The 18,262-nt window shown below is 40.6% G+C and overlaps 1 protein-coding gene across 1 annotated transcript; it reads left to right on the top strand.

Annotated features, from left to right (window-relative positions):
* Nucleotides 1-688: 688 nt before the first annotated feature.
* peli2 (pellino E3 ubiquitin protein ligase family member 2) lies at nt 689-16,246 on the top strand. Its single transcript, XM_088433623.1, has 6 exons — nt 689-1,004; nt 7,101-7,230; nt 10,252-10,353; nt 10,781-10,978; nt 11,166-11,354; nt 13,799-16,246. The coding sequence occupies exons 1-6, from the start codon at nt 928-930 to the stop codon at nt 14,375-14,377; spliced, it is 1,275 nt and encodes a 424-aa protein (XP_088289749.1). The 5' UTR covers nt 689-927; the 3' UTR covers nt 14,378-16,246.
* The last annotated feature ends 2,016 nt before the right edge of the window (nt 16,247-18,262 follow it).

Raw genomic sequence — 18,262 nt, 5'->3', positions numbered from 1 at the left:
CCAGACAAAGGTTTCAGTGGCACATTCATCAGACCGGTGTGACAAAAACAGTCATGAGGCCTATTAAAAGGGGTAACACTGCAAGTCAGTCTAAGCTAAATTGTGATGTCATTATCTTAATTAAACATCACATCGAAAGAACGTGTCAAATAAGGAGGGGGTCTGCAACATGACGTATTTAATAAACAAGATGTCCCATTGAATAACCGTTTTCTCAATGTAATTCCCCAAATGCACATCCGTGATCGTTGCTGAAAACACTGAATAAAAAATACTTTTTAGATTTTAAAAACAATGTTGAATATTTAAGAGGTATGATTTTCCTGTCACGTGAGAAACTATTATCTGCGTATATGTAAATAAAAATTGGATATTTAGATCCTCTCAAGAATCCCCAGATTGTACTCTTTGTTTACATAACATTAACTGCGATCCACCGATTATGTCAGGGTGTGTGGAAAATATACGTGCACATTTAATTTAAACAATATTGCCTATTTGTTGCCTGATTTGTGTTCATCTTATAACACTATCTATGTTTGGAAACAGAAATAAAAATGAGTTTGTCATAGAGATCCAAAACCCTATTTTAAAAGAGTCACTAATATCGCTTATCCCCCCTGTGCAAAGTGAAGAACACGTGAATGGTACATTCCGGCCCAGCTCCTAGCTGTTTTTGTATCTGCTTCAGAGCGCGTTCAACCTCCAACAAAAGTTACGCTTTGCCATGTCACCGAAAAGGAGTTAGGTGGCCGCTTTTATTTGACTAAAAGCGGGTGTTTCCTGTCATTTCAACACTCGCCATAGGATATATGATATAATCTAAGTGCGCGCTGGAGCTTTTTGAAGGTAGAGCCTGGCTATATTTGCGCTGTTGTTTCTTTCGTGTACAGTCAGTAAACGCCACACTGCGAAGCTACAAGCCTCATGTTTTCGTCTAGTCAAGAGGAGCACTGTGCCCCATCCAAAGACCCAGTTAAGTACGGCGAGCTGGTCGTTTTAGGGTAAGTTCTGTTTCACTAATACAAAATATAAAAATGAACGCATATCCCACGCTAGAAATGTACTCATGGACAGTGTTTCACGAACGTGAAAGCGACCTCTTTACGCTGAGTAAGTTTTACCCAGAGTACCCATGCGGTAGCTAACCAAACACGACGACTTCCTAAAATACAATTTTTAGTCAAAACACTACGACGATTTTTTCTTTTTTTTTCTTTTGCCTCGAAGACGTTAAAGCATTGTAGTCTTAGTTTCAATTCCAACCGTACACGTGCACATTTCAGGTGTGTACATAAAGCTTGTCCCCTCTCGAGTTCACGTTTTATGGCATTCGGTGGGTCTCTTGTTGTTTCGACTGACCAAATACGTGTGGGCTGGTAACGACACGATTTATTCGGCCCGCATAACTTAGGTCACCCCTGGGGATTGTATGCCACGCTTCCCACCTCAGAAGTTGGATTCATGGGGTTTCAGGAATTCGGAAGTGGCGATGCTTAACCCTCCCCCAATCCTCTTAGTTCTTCCCCTTTTTAACCCACTTGCTCAACTGCTTCTAAAACACACTCACTAGGTTCTTGGATTTTTTCTATCCATTTAAATTGTTTTACTTTCCATTCAGAAGAAATATCTTCAACATTCTTGATCAACGATCCTTCTTTTATTAAAATTGAACCACAACAACCGGAGATATTAACTTTAAAATGTGGCAACTGTAGGTCATTTTCGGGAATAAACTTTGCATTGAAAAAATAATAATAATTGTGAATAAAACAGATAAAGGAAGCGTGAATTGGACAAACACACAAGAATTATCTCCTTGAGTATGATTGGTTAGGGTGACCAGATTTCAAATTGAAAAAACTAATGAATTCTCTCCCAGATTTATTTATAACAAGAGTTTAGTAATCATTCATTACTAAGAGTCAAGAGATATTACGTTAGTAATCAGTTGCTGGCCTTCAGTGACGTCATATTTATTCATACTACCCAAATTACTATGCCTCATAACAACATCAATATGTGCCCTGTGGTCACGATTTGTGAGAAGAGCGCCAAGTGCTGTAAATTGAACAAGCTGTCTCCATTCACTAAGAGCGGGGCAGGCCCTTCTCTTTCCATTCTGAAGGCTGGCAACACTAGCTAGCTGAAATTTGATTGGATAAAAACTTTTCCAACTTTTTCAATGGATGAACTAGTATATAATACAAGTATATAGCTCTTCACGCGCTGCTAAAAAGCTTGTTAATATGTCATACAGAATACAGACCAAGGAGGATCATTTTACTTTTACTTAAAAATATTTGTGAATAAATGTGTTTTTCAAAATATGTTTAGGCCAGCAGAGAAGGCCTTGCTGGCTCCCAGGGTCTACCACTGCATTAGGTAATGCGAAATGCTAACGTGGATGACACTTCAACAGCACTAAACTGGTCAATGCACATTCATCATGATCCAACTTCTTTTGCTTGGTGCCAGTGTAGTCAAATTTGTATCCCCTGCCCCTGCAACTTGAGCCTACATGTGGCTGTTCTGATTTTGGTGTGTCAAAAAAAAGTTTCCACGTACCCCTGCAACGTGCACACAGATTTGTCATTGCGGTTTGGTGCATTGAATAAGTATTTTTATTTGATGTTTGAGATTTCCTACTACTGTATGTGAACGTTCATTTGACACATCTCCAGACAACGGTATGAACAAGTTCAGCACTTGCTTTCTTTTGCTTCACCTCGTAGATATCGACCGTTGAATCTGAGCCTTTTTTTTTCATAACCTTGTTCAAAAAACGGAGAAGTGATTGACACAACCTTACCTCGCTGTCCCACATTTAGAATGGCACCAGAAAGCTCACCTCACTCTGGTCTGACATTTTTAATGAAATGTTGACATGGATTTGGAAAGTATTCCTAGTTTTGGTACGACATGAACAATTAAAATAAACTGTTTAAAATGTATATTTAATTGGTGTATTGTATACATTGTTATGACAACAGTGAATGGCATACACACGGCCCAAAAAATGAGTGTATTGGACTAAAAATAATTTTTGGGGATTGATGGATAATGAAGATAATTTATGAGTTAAAAAAATACATATAATCGGAAGTATGGGACTTCCCAGGGCTCAATTATGTGCATGAAAATTACCTTGAACTGCAGGTCCTCTGATAATCGTTTTTTTTTTTTTTTTTTAAATAAAAACATCCGGGACAAAAAATGTCATTTGTTATTTTTAAGACAAATAACAATGTGTTCAAAGCGGTGGAGGTTCCACCACTGAATGTGCAGAACTGGCCCCTGAAAACCACATTTTTGCAACCAATGTGTGGCGATAAGTTTAAAAATACTGATGCCATCGTACTGATGTCAACTGCAGTAGCGTGAAGATTCCCTAGTACCTACACACACTTAAACAACAGCTTTTTGAAAATGCCACAAGTTAAAACAAAAGTGAAGGTACTACTGAAGCGAGTAAATCAGTTTTGCAGACCATAATTTGTTGATTGCTAGCAAAGTATTAACACCCTACATGGCTTGCTTCTGCTGCTGCTGCTGCTGCACAGAAAGTTTATGCGAGGCTAGCGAATCGATGTCAGTGTGTGGTATTGCAGTATGTTTTTTTTTTTTGAGTCTTAATATGATTACTGATGTACAGTATTCATACAGCCCTTCTCTATTTCAGTAAACTCAAATATACAAATACAAAGTCATGTGGTAAATCACCAAGAAGTCAAGCCAGGTAGCACTTTATAATATATGATGATATTTATGCAATGTTAGGGTTGATAGTGGATGACTACTGTATTTTACTGTCTTGCTTGGCAAAGGGAGGAAACTAAAATTGGGTAATTTCCAAGAACACGCCTGGTGATCTCTCACAGTACACTAATTTGTCAGGAAACAGTGCTTGTGAAACATTTGACATTGACCCTTAAGTCACCATGCATTCATGTACAACCTGAACCTACACCTAAAAGCAACCCTCACGTTTATTTCTCAATATCCCATTATCTAGACTTACAATGTTCTCCCACTGGTTAAAACGGTTGTGATCCAATACATGGTCTGTAAAAAGCTTTATTTAATATAATACTGCACATGCAGTGTTAGTAAAATGCACCTTCACATCAGTTTGTCAGGGTTTCTTCACGGTCAAACATGTTTGCCGGACATTTGACAACAGTTTTAGTGATATGTTTTTTTTTTTTTTTTTCCCGCTTGCAAATTTTAAACATGTTCAAAATTCCACTGTGGCAAAAAAAAATATACTGGCGAATGTCTTTAAACATTTGCGATCTTGAACGGACCCCCACGATAATGCGATATTTGCTGCCTTTGAAAACAATTCGCCGTTGTTTGCTGCTCAGTGGGATAAGGGCTTTATGTCCTTAAATGGTCCTGCTTTAATTAGGGTTTCATGCTTATGAGTCATTTTTTTGTACATTAAGTATTGTTTAATTTTGCTACCCCTGCTTCTGTTATTGCTACTTATTTTGCCACTCACGTTAAGCGTTTTATACAATGTAATTATAAAACCCAGTTCTATGAGGTCGAATAATATGTAGGGCTGTTAAATAACTTTCAATACTGTGTCCTGTAAGTATAAGGCCTTCTTGAGTCAACCGCACAGAAGAACATCGTGGAGAGTTGGAGTGATCCGTGGTCTGGTTATAGTTCCTACTTGTTCTTTTACTGAGATCTGATGAGAGATATAGATGAGTGTTGGAAGGCCAAGCAGAATCTGAGATGTGAAATTTGAAAAAGATCAAATTTTAGAAGTATCATATGGTATCACTTAACTACGACTGATAAATCTTTAGACAGAGAACTCATTCAAATCAAATCCACTGTGAACTCCATTGTGCCTCAGTTGACCGTGGCTAATTTCATCATTCGCACAATGACGACAACTGCTATGCTACAAAAACTTATAAAGAGGTTTTGATCTGTTCGGACAGTAACGTGACATGGACATCTCATCCGAAACAGAGTCCAAACTCGGCCCTTTTATTTATCTAAGAACCTTTTTTTAAACATGCCTCACCTTTTTCCTTATTTGTCATGCGGTTACTAAGCAAGCAAGTTATTTTTGTAAGGTGCCAAGGGCCGCTCATGATAGAAAATGTTGTATCATCACTGATTGGTTTGACCAATACTGTGACATATTCTTTGTGCTTTGAAGTAGTCTAACGTTTATTTCTTGAACAGACTGATATGAAGTTGTGACAGAGCGTTTTTGTCCCTCACCCTCCTCCTACACACCCATGTCAGACTGCTTCTTTTATCAGACAAAAAGTATTGCCCCTGGAGGAACATGTGACACGTTTGAAGTTGATACTGTTTCATCGCTCCTGAGATACAAAGACGCACATTTGACGGGTGTACAATCACCTCATGTGACACCTCCTTCCGTCTCATTGATACCAAAAACTGGGGGCAGACAAACAAGCTGACAACGTGGAACAAAGAACAGCTCTTGGTGGTTTGTCGCCATGAGTGCCTTGACTAGGATTGCTTGGCCTCATCACTTGGCTCAAATGGTGCTGGTCAGCGAGGGCGTGCTGGGGGTGGGAGGGAGGGGCTGGGTTTGCGTGGGCACCCTGCAAATGAAAGGATGGATTGATCAGTGCCTAGCTTTTGCTTCTTCTCAGCTTCCTCTGTCCATTGTGGCATAGAGACTGGGCCTATTGATTGAACTTAGTATGTTTCTCCCATTTAAAAGCTACTCGGTCAAGGAAATGTACAAATCAACTTGGGGACATCTCTGGCACACTCTAACAATTGTTGTGATGACATATTCGGACTTGATACTCATCTGCATCTCTTATACAAGATAATACTGGGTGAGTCAGATGAATTCTCCAGCTGGTGCAGCGTAAGTAGCACCAAGCTTGCCTTGATATGCGCATAGGTTACGTTAGCGCTTTGTGCCACGTTACATGTGTGCATTCTGGCCAGCCAAGCTTTTAGGGCACACACAGGTGACAAAAAATAAAAATAAAAAAAATTTTAAAAAGGTGATTCTCAGTTTTAATAGTCAATGTATGTCATTCAAGTCTTGAAAGGTATTGAATAATTCAGTTGTTTGGATAGTTGCCTATTGTAGTCCTCAACTTTTTTCAATGTTCCCCCTGTGTAATACTTTTTCAGCAGCACCCATAAAGCATTTTTACGTGAGGAAATCAACTGAATTTGTAGCGATATCTTGCATAATTTACTCAAACTTTTACTAGATAGGTACATACTGTGTAACATCGTCTGTCTTATTTCAGGCCAGACTCCCAAAAACTTGCATCACTATTGCCGACGCACATTCGTACAAGACCTAACAAAATAAAAACATGGAACATTTTATAAAGGAGTCACTATAACAATGTAGCACTGAGTTGCTTCATTTTCCATTTAGTTTGTTCTTATTTTGAAAAGAAAACTTGTTTGTGTCACGACATTAAAGAGCAATAAAATCTATTTACTGTTAAAATCTCGTGAAATCCCTGACATACCTTCACATATCCCCATTTGAATACCACTGGACTGTACTGTACCATCCAGTGCCATACTACATCTCATTGTGCAACAGGCCAGCTTTGTGCTTTGTGACTTGGAGCACGTACAGTATTTCTCTGCGAGCCTTGTGTTCCATCATGATCTGAGTTCATTACCTATTTGAGGTTGAGATGTCTTTCATACAATGTATGTCCAGTCCACCAACAAAGCCACGAGAATGTTTATAAATGTCTCATCCAGACACGCAACAAACCTTACATGCATCCCAAAAGCCTCTCCAATGCAGGCGGGACACAGAGCAAAACACAGCTGCACTTTGCACTGTGCGCACACCAACTCAAATCACAGAGTGCATTATGTAATAAGCGACAGCATCCAAGGTAATGCTTAGTGTGCTAATAGGGTGTGCTAGATTTCCAAAGCTCCATTTGAAACACGTGAATGTTTCTAATTCACTCGTTTAGTTGTTATATGATTATGAGAATTATGCCTGTAATTCCCACAACATCCTGATGCTCCTCCATTCTTTTTTCCCGTTTTTGTGAACATGTCCTTACTATCCGTCCTGTTGCCTTTTTCTTCCTCTATGACAGGTACAATGGCTCCCTGCCCAATGGGGATCGCGGTAGACGGAAAAGCAGATTTGCGCTGTACAAGAGGACCAAAGCCAATGGGGTTAAGCCGAGTGCCGTGCACATCCTCAACACACCCCAAGACAGCAAGGTACATATTTGACAAAGAAAACGATGTATTCTCGTGCCTGTGTTTCAATTTAGACACACATTTCTTTAGTAGTCCTAAATGTTGCCATTTTGTTTTCTCAATAACCTCAGTGTTGAAACTACATCAACCCTTATTGTTTGCAGACCTAGATGTTTCCAGTGGAATAACACATTCTTTGTAAGACCTCAGTTTATAGTTATCTTTGCACCTAAAAGGGTGCTACAAACCGCCTGGTCCAGTAGAACACGTCTGCCTTCCTGCATTCCTCTCTTTGGTCTCTGAGCATTACTGCTCAAAATGCTAGAGGAATTGCTTACCTTTACACCCCCAGAGGCCCAATCTACCAGAAGTTTGCTCGTAGTTCAACTCCCTGGCTGAACGCTCATGGGCTCATGTTACTCTCATGTGGAACTTGACTCCTAATGCCTGTCGATGTTTTACCCTTATGCAGAGGATCCACCTCTGTGAAACTTTAGTGGTCTATTAAATTTAGAGCCACGTAGAGCTGTCACGATATATTTCCTTTCCAAATTATCTTATAAATAAAGGTTTTGTTGGTGTTTTTTATGAGACTTTATGAACTCAAGCAAATCCTTTTTCACTCCAATTAAATTTTAATTCCCAGGAATATTGAAACTGTTAAAACATAACAATAAACAAAATATCCAAACAATATAGACTATTCACAAAAATTAATTGGTTTAAAACCACATATTGGTTGTGGCAAAGTAAAATGAGTTATCTTTTCAGAATGTCCTCTTGAATTACTGTTCAAGGACTTAACATGACTTTGAACGCGGCTTTCGCAACAATATTGAGGGGCTCCGTCTCTTTTGCTATGAAGCCAGTGACATTTGTGAGGTATTATATTTGCAAGTAGTTTGAAAATGTTTTGCCATGTTTTTTTTTGTTGTTGTTTTTTTTATCAGCTAAAGAAATTGGATTGGACGGTTTATGTTTCAAATGGACTTTGAGGTTTGGTGTACACAAGGAATGTTGGTGACCTATATAAACAAACGTGCAAGTAAATAAACATTTATGAGCCTTGAAAAACAAAATTCTTGTTCATTGTATTCAAGGAACTAAGTCGATTATATTAAAATAATTTTGACACCCCTGGATCCATGTATCAGTTCTGTCAGTTATGGTGGAGCTGCAATTTTAAAGTCATAAATTTCCAGCTTTTTCTTCTATTGTAAATAATTATCACCATCGTTAAACTTATGTTGATGTCTTGGACTTTTTAATGACTTATATTGATTGTCGATCTTTTTCCTCTCTGCCACACACACTGTTAACATCCCAAGTTCAGGATCAGGAGGACGAACAGAAGGGAGTTGTCACAGTTGACTGACCCTCGGCTCCCAGCTGTGTACACATAGGTCAGAAATAACCTAAAGAAAAGGCACAGTGATAAACTTAATTTAAGGGAAGTATTCCTTGAGTGGGGGGTAGAAAAACACTTGAGAGAAGTTGGCCTTTTTTTTTAAATAGCTATTCATCAACACTTCCTCAGTCCACTGTCGCTCTCTGCACGATGACAATCACAATGTTGAGAGGCAAACTACTTGTTAGCACATACAGTATGAAGGAATTCTGTCGATGTCCACCTATAGTACAAATGAGCTTTGAGGCTCATTCTACACTGTACCAGTAAGTCCTAAATTTAGAATTATATGCTCTCTTTGTACGTACAGTATACATCCGAGTGACTATTTTGTGTGTTCAAATTGCAGTTGTTTGAAGGTTCAGAGTGACCATAATATCCACTCTTTTCTGTAAGCCCATGCTGATCTATAGTGTTTCATATTACATTAGCATTACAGAAATACTAAACTAATTTCACCATTTTCCCAACTAAAATTGTTTTCACATACATTTCAAATCTATTCACATTTTACCACTTGACATCACTTATACCCAGGGCTCAGGTAACACCCAATCATGACTCAGCTTGTGAGTGTCACATGGCCAATTCCTAAAAACAGGTGTCACTGGAAGTGGCAAAACGGCTTGATGCCTGCACATGTTGTGTTTTGAGTTGTAAAAACTTTTTTTTTTTCCTTCACTACTGTAGTTTAAAAAAACAAAACTCTTAGAAGGAGGAAATACTTTCCAATCTTTTTTGTCTGGCAGTTGAAAGATCATAAACTGAATTGACGTAAATCATGTATAAATACTCTGGCTTGGTTCTCTTACCGTTGGGACAGCCAGGTACCATTTGCACAACTTATCCTTACACTTTGATAGTGTGGGCCAAAAAGGTGCTCAAAGTGCGAAGCTCGCCCCCACCCCCACCTTTTTTTTTAATTGGTCATCTTTCACTTCCCACGTTAGAAAAATGTTTTGTTTTTACATGATCTCTATTATGCTTTTTCGCATATTAGGTCTGTAACATAATGGCTGTGATTAGACGGGGGTTCACTGTAGTTTCTTTCCTTCCTTTCTGCTTGCTTTTTTTTGTTGTTTGGTTTTGCTGTTGAACAGGTGGCACACCATTTGTTTGTGAGGGAAACCCACGTGCGATGACCGTTGTCCCTAACCCAAAAGCAGCGGTGCCGTTGACCCACTTTCTCCCTCCTTTTCTCTTGCACGTGACAAAGGGAGGAGGTTGGTGGTGGGGGTGGGTTTGTTTTTGGAGGGGTGTGGAATTTGCAGATTAGCGAGGCATGCGGTAAAGCGTCTATGGGAATTGAGTGGCTCTAACTTGCTTTGAGCTCGTCTGGTGGGTCGGCAAGTTGAAGCTAGCTCAGGCCAATGGGCGGTGTATGCTTACCTTGCACACATTTCTCACTTTTGCCTCCATGTATCTCAACTGAAACTTAAGTGGTGCTATTCTTCTCTGAAATCTGTCATTAAATCTCCGAGACAATACAGTGGTTGCGAAAGTCTTTTGCTGAAGAAGTTCTTTGCAAATTTCTAGTCCGCATGGTTGGTTGTTTCCGTGCTTTACAATAAACCATTGATGTCTCTCTGTTAGCATTAAAATTTTCTTCTGTTTATTTTATTTTATATTTTCAGGCTGTCAACTCGAAAGGTCAGCACAGCATCTCCTACACGCTGTCCCGGAATCAGACAGTGGTTGTGGAGTACAGCTATGATAAGGACACAGACATGTTTCAGGTAGAATACCGTTGTCTGGAAAGTTTGTATATTACAAGAATCTTTTGCTGATCATGTATTGTTAGTTAAAATTAGTGACTAAAGACCAAGATAACAACAGTAATTGTATAAATTTGGACAGAGTTTTCAACACTCTTGATTCAACCTGAATATTCACTTTTTGTCAAAATATTTCATTTGAAAAATTCCTATCAACGTCAACCATTAGTGTCAAAATACTTGCCACATGATTTTATAGCTGTATGAAAACTATGAACAAAAATGCTACAATTTTTTTTTTTGCTCACCACACAAACAGCATGCATGTCTTGAGTTGAAAAGTTCTTTCTTGCACAACTGCTACCACTTAAAGAAATTGCATGGTTTGGTATTCAATTAGTAACTTGTTCCATTTCTAAACAATGTTCCCCCCCGCTCCCACAAATAGATTGGCCGATCCACTGAGAATCCCATTGACTTTGTGGTGACGGACACTATAGCAGGAGGCCAGGAGGGCGAGGAGACTCCCATCACGCAGAGCACCATCTCACGTTTCGCCTGCCGGGTTGTATGTGAGCGGAACCCTCCTTACACCGCTCGTATCTTTGCAGCCGGGTTTGATTCGTCCAAGAATATATTCCTTGGGGTAATTACAAGTTACTGAATAGCACTTTAATATATCGGTTGCCAATCAGTGTGTTGGCATCAGAATTTCGTGGGAAATTTGGTGAAAAGTCACCGTGCCAGCATGAACTCCTTGTATGTTGTAATTCCTATGCGCACAAGGAGATTACGCCCGACGACGTTTTGATTTGTGCCAATGTTTCTCCTAGGAAAAAGCTGCAAAGTGGAAGAACCCTGATGGTCACATGGATGGTCTGACAACCAATGGAGTGCTGGTGATGCACCCCAAGGGCGGATTTACTGAGGAATCCAAGCCCGGCGTATGGAGGGAGATCTCGGTGTGTGGGGATGTATACACCCTGCGAGAGACACGCTCGGCACAGACTCCTGGCAAACTGGTCAGTGTTTGCTGAACATACACATTGCTAAACACGCACACAGTTTGTGCTTCAGCAACCCAGGGGAGGTCGTACAAATAGGGCTGGGCAATAATGTATGGCCAAAAAATAAAATCTTAAGAGGTTTTTATTTCACTCATTCTGGACGATCACCATTTAAATTGAAGTAATACTCCAAAAAAACACTTATTTAAATGATTGATTTGAACACCACAAAAATGTCTTCCCTGCACAGCACGAGATCTTTTCTTCAGGCTATTTCTTTGCAATGGAATGTACAAGAGAAGCCACTGCTCGTTTAATGCTTCTGTACTTACAACTCGGCATGACAGTAAAGCATGCCGTCAAACAGGGCCAGACTTCAAAATAAACATTACCATACCAAATAAGGTATGAATGCGATCGCTTGTATTTTGACATTTAGTCTTTCATTTTTAATTTGTTCCCAGAAGTGTTTCACAACAATGGCTGCCTTGACTGGCTCATCTTTCGACTGCACAATTTTCTAGTGCACTAATTATGTTCACTTGCCAATTCAGAGCATGAAAAAAAAAACTTAATTACGGCATTTGTCTGGTGCCTGTTGCCAGTGTTCAACGCAGTGTCATGCATAAATCAGCCGGTAGCAAGCAGCACTCAAGTGCTCTACATTGGCTGGCGAAAGCGCTCGGATTTCTTTTCAAAGGCGGTTTAAATAGGGGTAAATGACTGCTGACTTTGACCCTAACCAATTTAACAAAACAGGCAGATTCAAATGTTTGTTGTGTGGTTCTGAAGTCTTGACCAATTATATGGGGATTTGTATAAACTCTCATTTTAACTAAAATAAATGTTAGCAAAAAAGGATTATAGTTTCTCATTCATATTTAAGTGGAAATGGGTTAGTTGGTCCTCTGTGTTGATTTATTTATTTTACCAAGCCAAAAAAAAAGATATAATTAATACTAATAGACACACTGTAGCCCTGCAGAAGTAACACAGGATACTCTGGTTACTTTCAAATACCCTGTGGCAATGTTTTGGTTTTGAAGTTGAAGTTAACTTTATGTATTTTGTTAAACTATTAACTATTAGGAAAATCTCAGCTGTAGCTGAAAAACGGGCCTGACTCTCCGTTTATGTTTGGATTTGCACCCTTAAATTCTGTTGCAATACATCCTTGTAAAAAGAAAACATTTTGAAATCCGGAGAAAAATGTCAGGCATTATTTCATGTCCAAATTTTACAAAAATCTTGTGTCCTCTCAATGTTGTGAGGCATCTAGTTAGACTTTACTGTAAACTTAACACCCATAGCTTGTGCATATCTTGGTTGAAAGCTACATTTAAGCTGTTAGTAAAAATTGTAAACTCATTGTGTAAACCACCCTTCCAGGAATTTCTCCACTGGTTCAAAACGTCAATTTTTAGATATAGCTCTCTCAAATCGTTAATTTTTACAAGGACAAATGAATGAAATGTATTTGATAGCCCAGCCCCACTTACAAGCCCACCAGTATACCGTATTTCCTCAAACTATGCTTCACTCTAATAAACAACTGTTCTCTTCAGATTTTAAAGAATGACTTTGATAACTCGTTAAATGGGAGTCACGTCACTAGCCACCATAATCAGTGCCTTTACTGTATTCTGCTGTTCTGGTAGGCTATTGTTGCTATTTTTCTATTTGCATTTTTCAGCAAAAAGCCATGGTCTGCAGTGCCCTAGCATCACACCAAAGTGAATTCAGTGTTTAACAGTGTTAGTCAGGTAAAGTGTACAAAAGAAGGTCCAAGCCGAAAGACCTGGACGTCCTTCCAAAATAGATAAAAAGATAGGAAAACTGGGCAGGTATTTTGCAAACATCGAAGGAGCGTCAGGAATTTCTTGCAAGTACTGTTTGTTGAGTAAAGTCTATCTGAGTTTTGGAGTCGGGTAGCAAGACTGATGCCTTATCTTCCATTGAAAAGCATCCAAGCCTGTCTAATATTTATTTTTGCAAAATATAGACAGGCTCAAATGCTACCAAGTGCATGTGTGAAAGAAAATGTGTTATGGCCCAGCTCAAATTGAGGCCTTAATCAAGGTGGTGTATCCCCGCTTATTCAATATTTTTGGGGTTTGAAGTATTAAAAAATTTGCAGGGCTGGCCTATTTTCTATCAACGTTGTACTTACTGACTATAACTACCCTTAAACCTACTTGATTAACTGATATCTTTATCATTTTATTGAATTGCTGTTGTTTCTGATCCCTTGTTTTTAATATCACTGTAAACTCTGAGATTAGTTTAAGAAGGTAAAGTGCAATACAACTTATTATTTAATATAATAATAATAACAATAATATTATTGTGTATAATATCCCATGTGTGGGAAAGGAGAGCCATAGTCAGCGATGCACTTTTAGATGTGTATTGTTGACGTATAATTGCTTTTTACCCTCTATCGTAATGTTCGTCTTCAGGTGGAGAATGAAAGTAACGTGCTCCTGGACGGCTCGCTGGTGGATTTGTGCGGCGCCACCTTGCTGTGGCGCACCGCCGAGGGCCTCTTTCACACCCCCACCCAAAAGCATCTGGAGGCCCTTCGTCAGGAGATCAACGCGGCGCGGCCCCAGTGCCCCGTGGGTCTGAACACCCTGGCCTTCCCCAGCATGCAACGCAGCCGCGCCCTCTCCTGCCTGGAGGACAAGCAGCCGTGGGTTTATTTGGCGTGCGGCCACGTGCACGGCTACCACAACTGGGGGCATCGCTCGGAGCAGGAGCCCAACACCCAGCGGGAGTGCCCCATGTGCCGGGTGGTGGGCCCCTACGTTCCGCTCTGGCTGGGCTGCGAGCCCGCCTTCTACGTGGACACGGGCGCCCCCACTCACGCCTTTGTGCCGTGCGGACACGTGTGCTCGGAGAAGTCTGTGAAGTACTGGTCGGAAATCCCTCTGCCCCACGGCACCCACGCCTTTCATGCCGCGTGCCCCTTCTGCGCCACCCAGCTCAGCCTCGCTCAGGGCTGCTCCAAGCTCATTTTCCAGGGCCCCGTGGACTGAGCTGAGGGCGGATTCTGCTCTTTGGACAAGAGTGACAACATGCTGTGAAACTGTTGAGATTATGTTGTGTTTCTTTTTCCTTTCGCTAAGACCCTCCGTGGAAAACTCAGGTGGTGATAGTTTGGATTTGAAAGGCCGACGCAGGGCCCTTCCCTTTCCGGAACCAAATACTGTTTCAGCTATCCTGCCATGCAACTGCTTTAAAAAGATATGCTCCGGCACTGGTGGGCTACACATGATTTACAGTAGCTGGTGGATTTTACGCTTTAGGTAGAAAGATTTTATTGTTTTTTTGTTTTTTTTTTCTCGCTCTCTCTCTTTTTCACTTGATAACAATGTGCATGTCTAGGCAAGGTTCAGTGTAGCTGCTGGTGGATCAGAGAGGTTTCCGAGAGCCAGACAGCTGGACTGTCGGCTTGGAGAAGCTCTGGGGTCTGGTGCTTCTCATTTGGACCTTAACCCCCTAACGGCATCACCTAACCCCGCGGAGGTGGCTTTCATATGAACACAGTCAGAATTCAGTGCCTCTAATCCCACAAAGCAGTGGGAATATATTTCACAGATGAGAGAAGGATATTTAGTTGAAGGCGAGTGAGGAGGTAGCTTTGCATACTGTTGTAAGGAAACGACAGCCCACATCGATCCATCTTCGCATTTGTTTCTGACAGAAGAGCTATTTTACTACACTGAGGCCCTCGCACTGTTTTCTAATGCAAATGTTAATATATTTTCCTGCATAAATAATATGTGTGAGAATGTTTTGTGTGTGCGTGCGTGCGGGACGCTGTGGGTGCCTACGGGCTTTATTTGACATGATTTCACCCCAAAAAGCCTCCCTTCTGATCTCTCAGCCCACCAGCCAACGCTCGACGAGAACCTTGCAGGGCTTGACAATGATTGTACTGGATTACAGCCTCTTGATAGACTAGAGAGATAAGAACCGAGACTATAGCGAGCATATGCATCACTGATAAGTGTGTCCCAGTCCCACACGTGTACTGTACGCCGTCTGCACTGTTGTTGGCTTCATTCTGCGCTGGCGTCACTCCAGCCACTGGAGCGCCAAGAAACCTGGGCATCGTCTCAGCAGCGTTGCAGAGATTATACCAAATATAAGGAGGAGCTATTTTCTCCCCACACGCACGAAGCAAAAGTGGTTCTGTAAACAATCCTTAAACCCGGACCGCAATGTTGACAGCTTTGGATTCCAGTCGCATGCACCAGCTCCATGGGAATAATGATATTATCTCACATGATGCCAAATTTGTTCTTTTGTGCGCGCGGATGACTCAAAAACAAACTAGCGGATGAAGTGAAACTCAAAAAATCGGGGACAAATCTGTATTCTTTTTGTGATGTTAGCTTAACAGACTGTGTCCATATGTGGAGAATATTGGCAAGTGTTGATTCTGCTTCCTTCGCAAACAATACCCAGCATTCAAACTGTGATTTGCTTCCAGTTGCTGCATTCGAGTTGTCTTCCAGAACTATGGATGACTGAGGGGCAAAGCCACCTTGAATTCACCCAAAATGTTCTCTTCTCCAAAAACAAACAAACAAAAACTTCCTTCAAAAGTTGAAGCATCTCAGCTCAGAGGGCACGCCATGTTGTCACGTGAAATCAAAAGTTTTTGCGGGGCTGAGAACTACTTCTGCCATGTTGCCAGGCAGCAGCATTCCCCACTGCACGTTGCGTGTTCTCCCAACAGCTGCCTCAAACATTCCTCTTTGGTAAACATGGGTGGGGCCTCAAGGGCTTGCTCACGATTTTGTCTCCACATGAAGTGTGTACACAAGCCATAGGACGCGCTGATACAGTACTTCTCTCAATGCAAAGAAAAATAAAATATATTTTAAAGGTAACCCGTAGCAATGTCTTTCTCCGCCCCGTTTTTTTTTTTTTAGCCCTGACATATCAAATTTTACACTTGACGGGAATTCTTTTAAGAATTTGATAGACTGGGAATATTTGTACCACATAGCAATCAGGTTACGCACGCTTGCATTTATGTTTCATCATTTTCCTCATGTGTATTTCCTTGGGATCGTCATTGCCAAAATGAATTTTGGGTGAGATAAGACTGGAGGAAGCATTTACTTGAAGTCTGTTTTAGTCACGTTCTGTGATGTATCATTTATTTTATTTTTTATCTCGTATCGAGCTCATCTCAAAATTCACCGTAGAGAATTATTGCATGAGCTGCCGCTGCTTGTTTCCAGATTGAGCCACAGGAGGGCACTGTTTCCTCAACAATGTTAGAAAATGGGCATCACTCCCTGCATTAGTTAAAATAAACCTCCGAATACCTTTTCGTGTTTTTTTTAAATTATTATCATTATGATTACAAAATGAGCACTGTTCACGTTTTAAATTAGCTGAGTAGGCTTCATTAGCTTAGTGTATAGCCGCGTGCCCAAGATTACAAATACATCTAGCATATTGCTTCTATTATCTATACTTTACCAAATTTAAATATCCTTCCTCACTTTTTTTCCCAGAATCCAAATAACAGCCTGTAGGCCATAAGAAACCACTTAAGATTGCTAAGGGGAATGCTGTGACCTTAAAATTTTCTCTCTCGGTCACGTGACATCTGGCCTCCATCATAAGGGAGCATCAAGGATTTAAACGCACACCATGTCAGTGAGATCCCTTGCTTCCTAATTAACGCTCCTACTGAAAGAGGAGTTCATGAGTCCTCACGTTTTTACTCGGTTTTTTTTATGACAGAAGGTGACAGCATGCTAATTTCCATCTCTGTGGCTCTCCTTCCTTAAGCAGGCCACTGTTATGCAAATAAAGTGAATTGATGCAACATTTTTTTCAGTGAAGATGGAAGCAAGGTTGACGTGCTTTAGTGACGCTGCTTGGATGATAGCGCGAGCAGCCTCACCTTCGTGATCCCAATTAACCTATCTCATGCTGCTTTACTTTAAATCAGCTCTTAATTTGCAGCACTTCCATTACAGTGACTCAAAGAAGGGTGCTCAGGTTTCTGGTCGTCAACCTATTGCCCTCATCCTGCAGCATCAAAGCATCAGGGGAGGAAGTGAACCAGACACATAAGAAAAAAATCATGATGTTAGTCCTAATGTATTCACGGTGGTTCCTTCTGAGAACTAGGAACCAGAGTACTTTCGCAGACACAAAGAGGAACTGGGTGTTCTAATATCGTGATGCTAATAATGCAATCATGAAATGCATTTGACCCATCGAATTGATTTGTCAGTGCTTTTACATTTTTTTTTTTTTTGTTTGTACTGCATCTGCCTTTTTAAAGGATGTTGGCGATGACGACATGTTGGGAAGGTCGATGTTGAAGAATGAATGTAAAAAAAGGCTTTTCGTTGCTGGATTATAAAAAGGATCATGCCGTAACATGCATTTTCGATATCTAAACGAAGCCTCTCATGACTTTATGCACAATAACGAATAATGACGTAGCAAGCTTGTGATTGCACGGTGATGATCGTGATTCTCAAAGTGTCGTAGGGGTTCCCTCTAGCGGTTAGTACAAAAATATTTGCCCAACTAAATTTCAGTTGCAAAGGGTGCTGTGAGTATTTTTTAAAGCATGCTGGTATTTCAAATAATCTTGCCCCATTGAAATTAATGCACGTTTTTAACAAGACATATAACTTTAGTATCATACTTGTGGTGAGAGCATGCAGTATCGACATAATCAAAAAGAATTACCGGTAATCTGTTTTTGTCACATTTTGAGCAAACCGAATGACCATTGGGTTGCTCCTTCTGGTGTGCCCACCTTGGCCGCCTGGGGGCAGTATGAGACAGACTGGTTGAAATAGTGTCAGCAATGTCATTTCTCAGGTCCTCAGTGTGGCTCTGAAGCTACATTTGCACAGCAGGGCTTAATGCTCAAT

This window comes from Hippichthys cyanospilos, chromosome 14 (genome assembly GCF_059441005.1).
Source record: "Hippichthys cyanospilos isolate Australia breed blue-spotted pipefish chromosome 14, RoL_Hcya_1.0, whole genome shotgun sequence".
Lineage (NCBI taxonomy): Eukaryota > Metazoa > Chordata > Actinopteri > Syngnathiformes > Syngnathidae > Hippichthys > Hippichthys cyanospilos.
The sequence above is the reverse complement of the archived record's forward strand: the minus strand, read 5'-3'. Positions and strand labels throughout refer to the sequence as shown.

Excerpts from the sequence above, each read along its gene's own strand:
- peli2 (XM_088433623.1), top strand. The coding sequence starts at position 928 with ATGTTTTCGTCTAGTCAAGAGGAGCACTGTGCCCCATCCAAAGACCCA. Across the intron at positions 10,979-11,165 it reads CCAAGAATATATTCCTTGGG|GAAAAAGCTGCAAAGTGGAA; the intron begins GTAATTACAAGT and ends TGTTTCTCCTAG. Across the intron at positions 11,355-13,798 it reads CACAGACTCCTGGCAAACTG|GTGGAGAATGAAAGTAACGT; the intron begins GTCAGTGTTTGC and ends GTTCGTCTTCAG.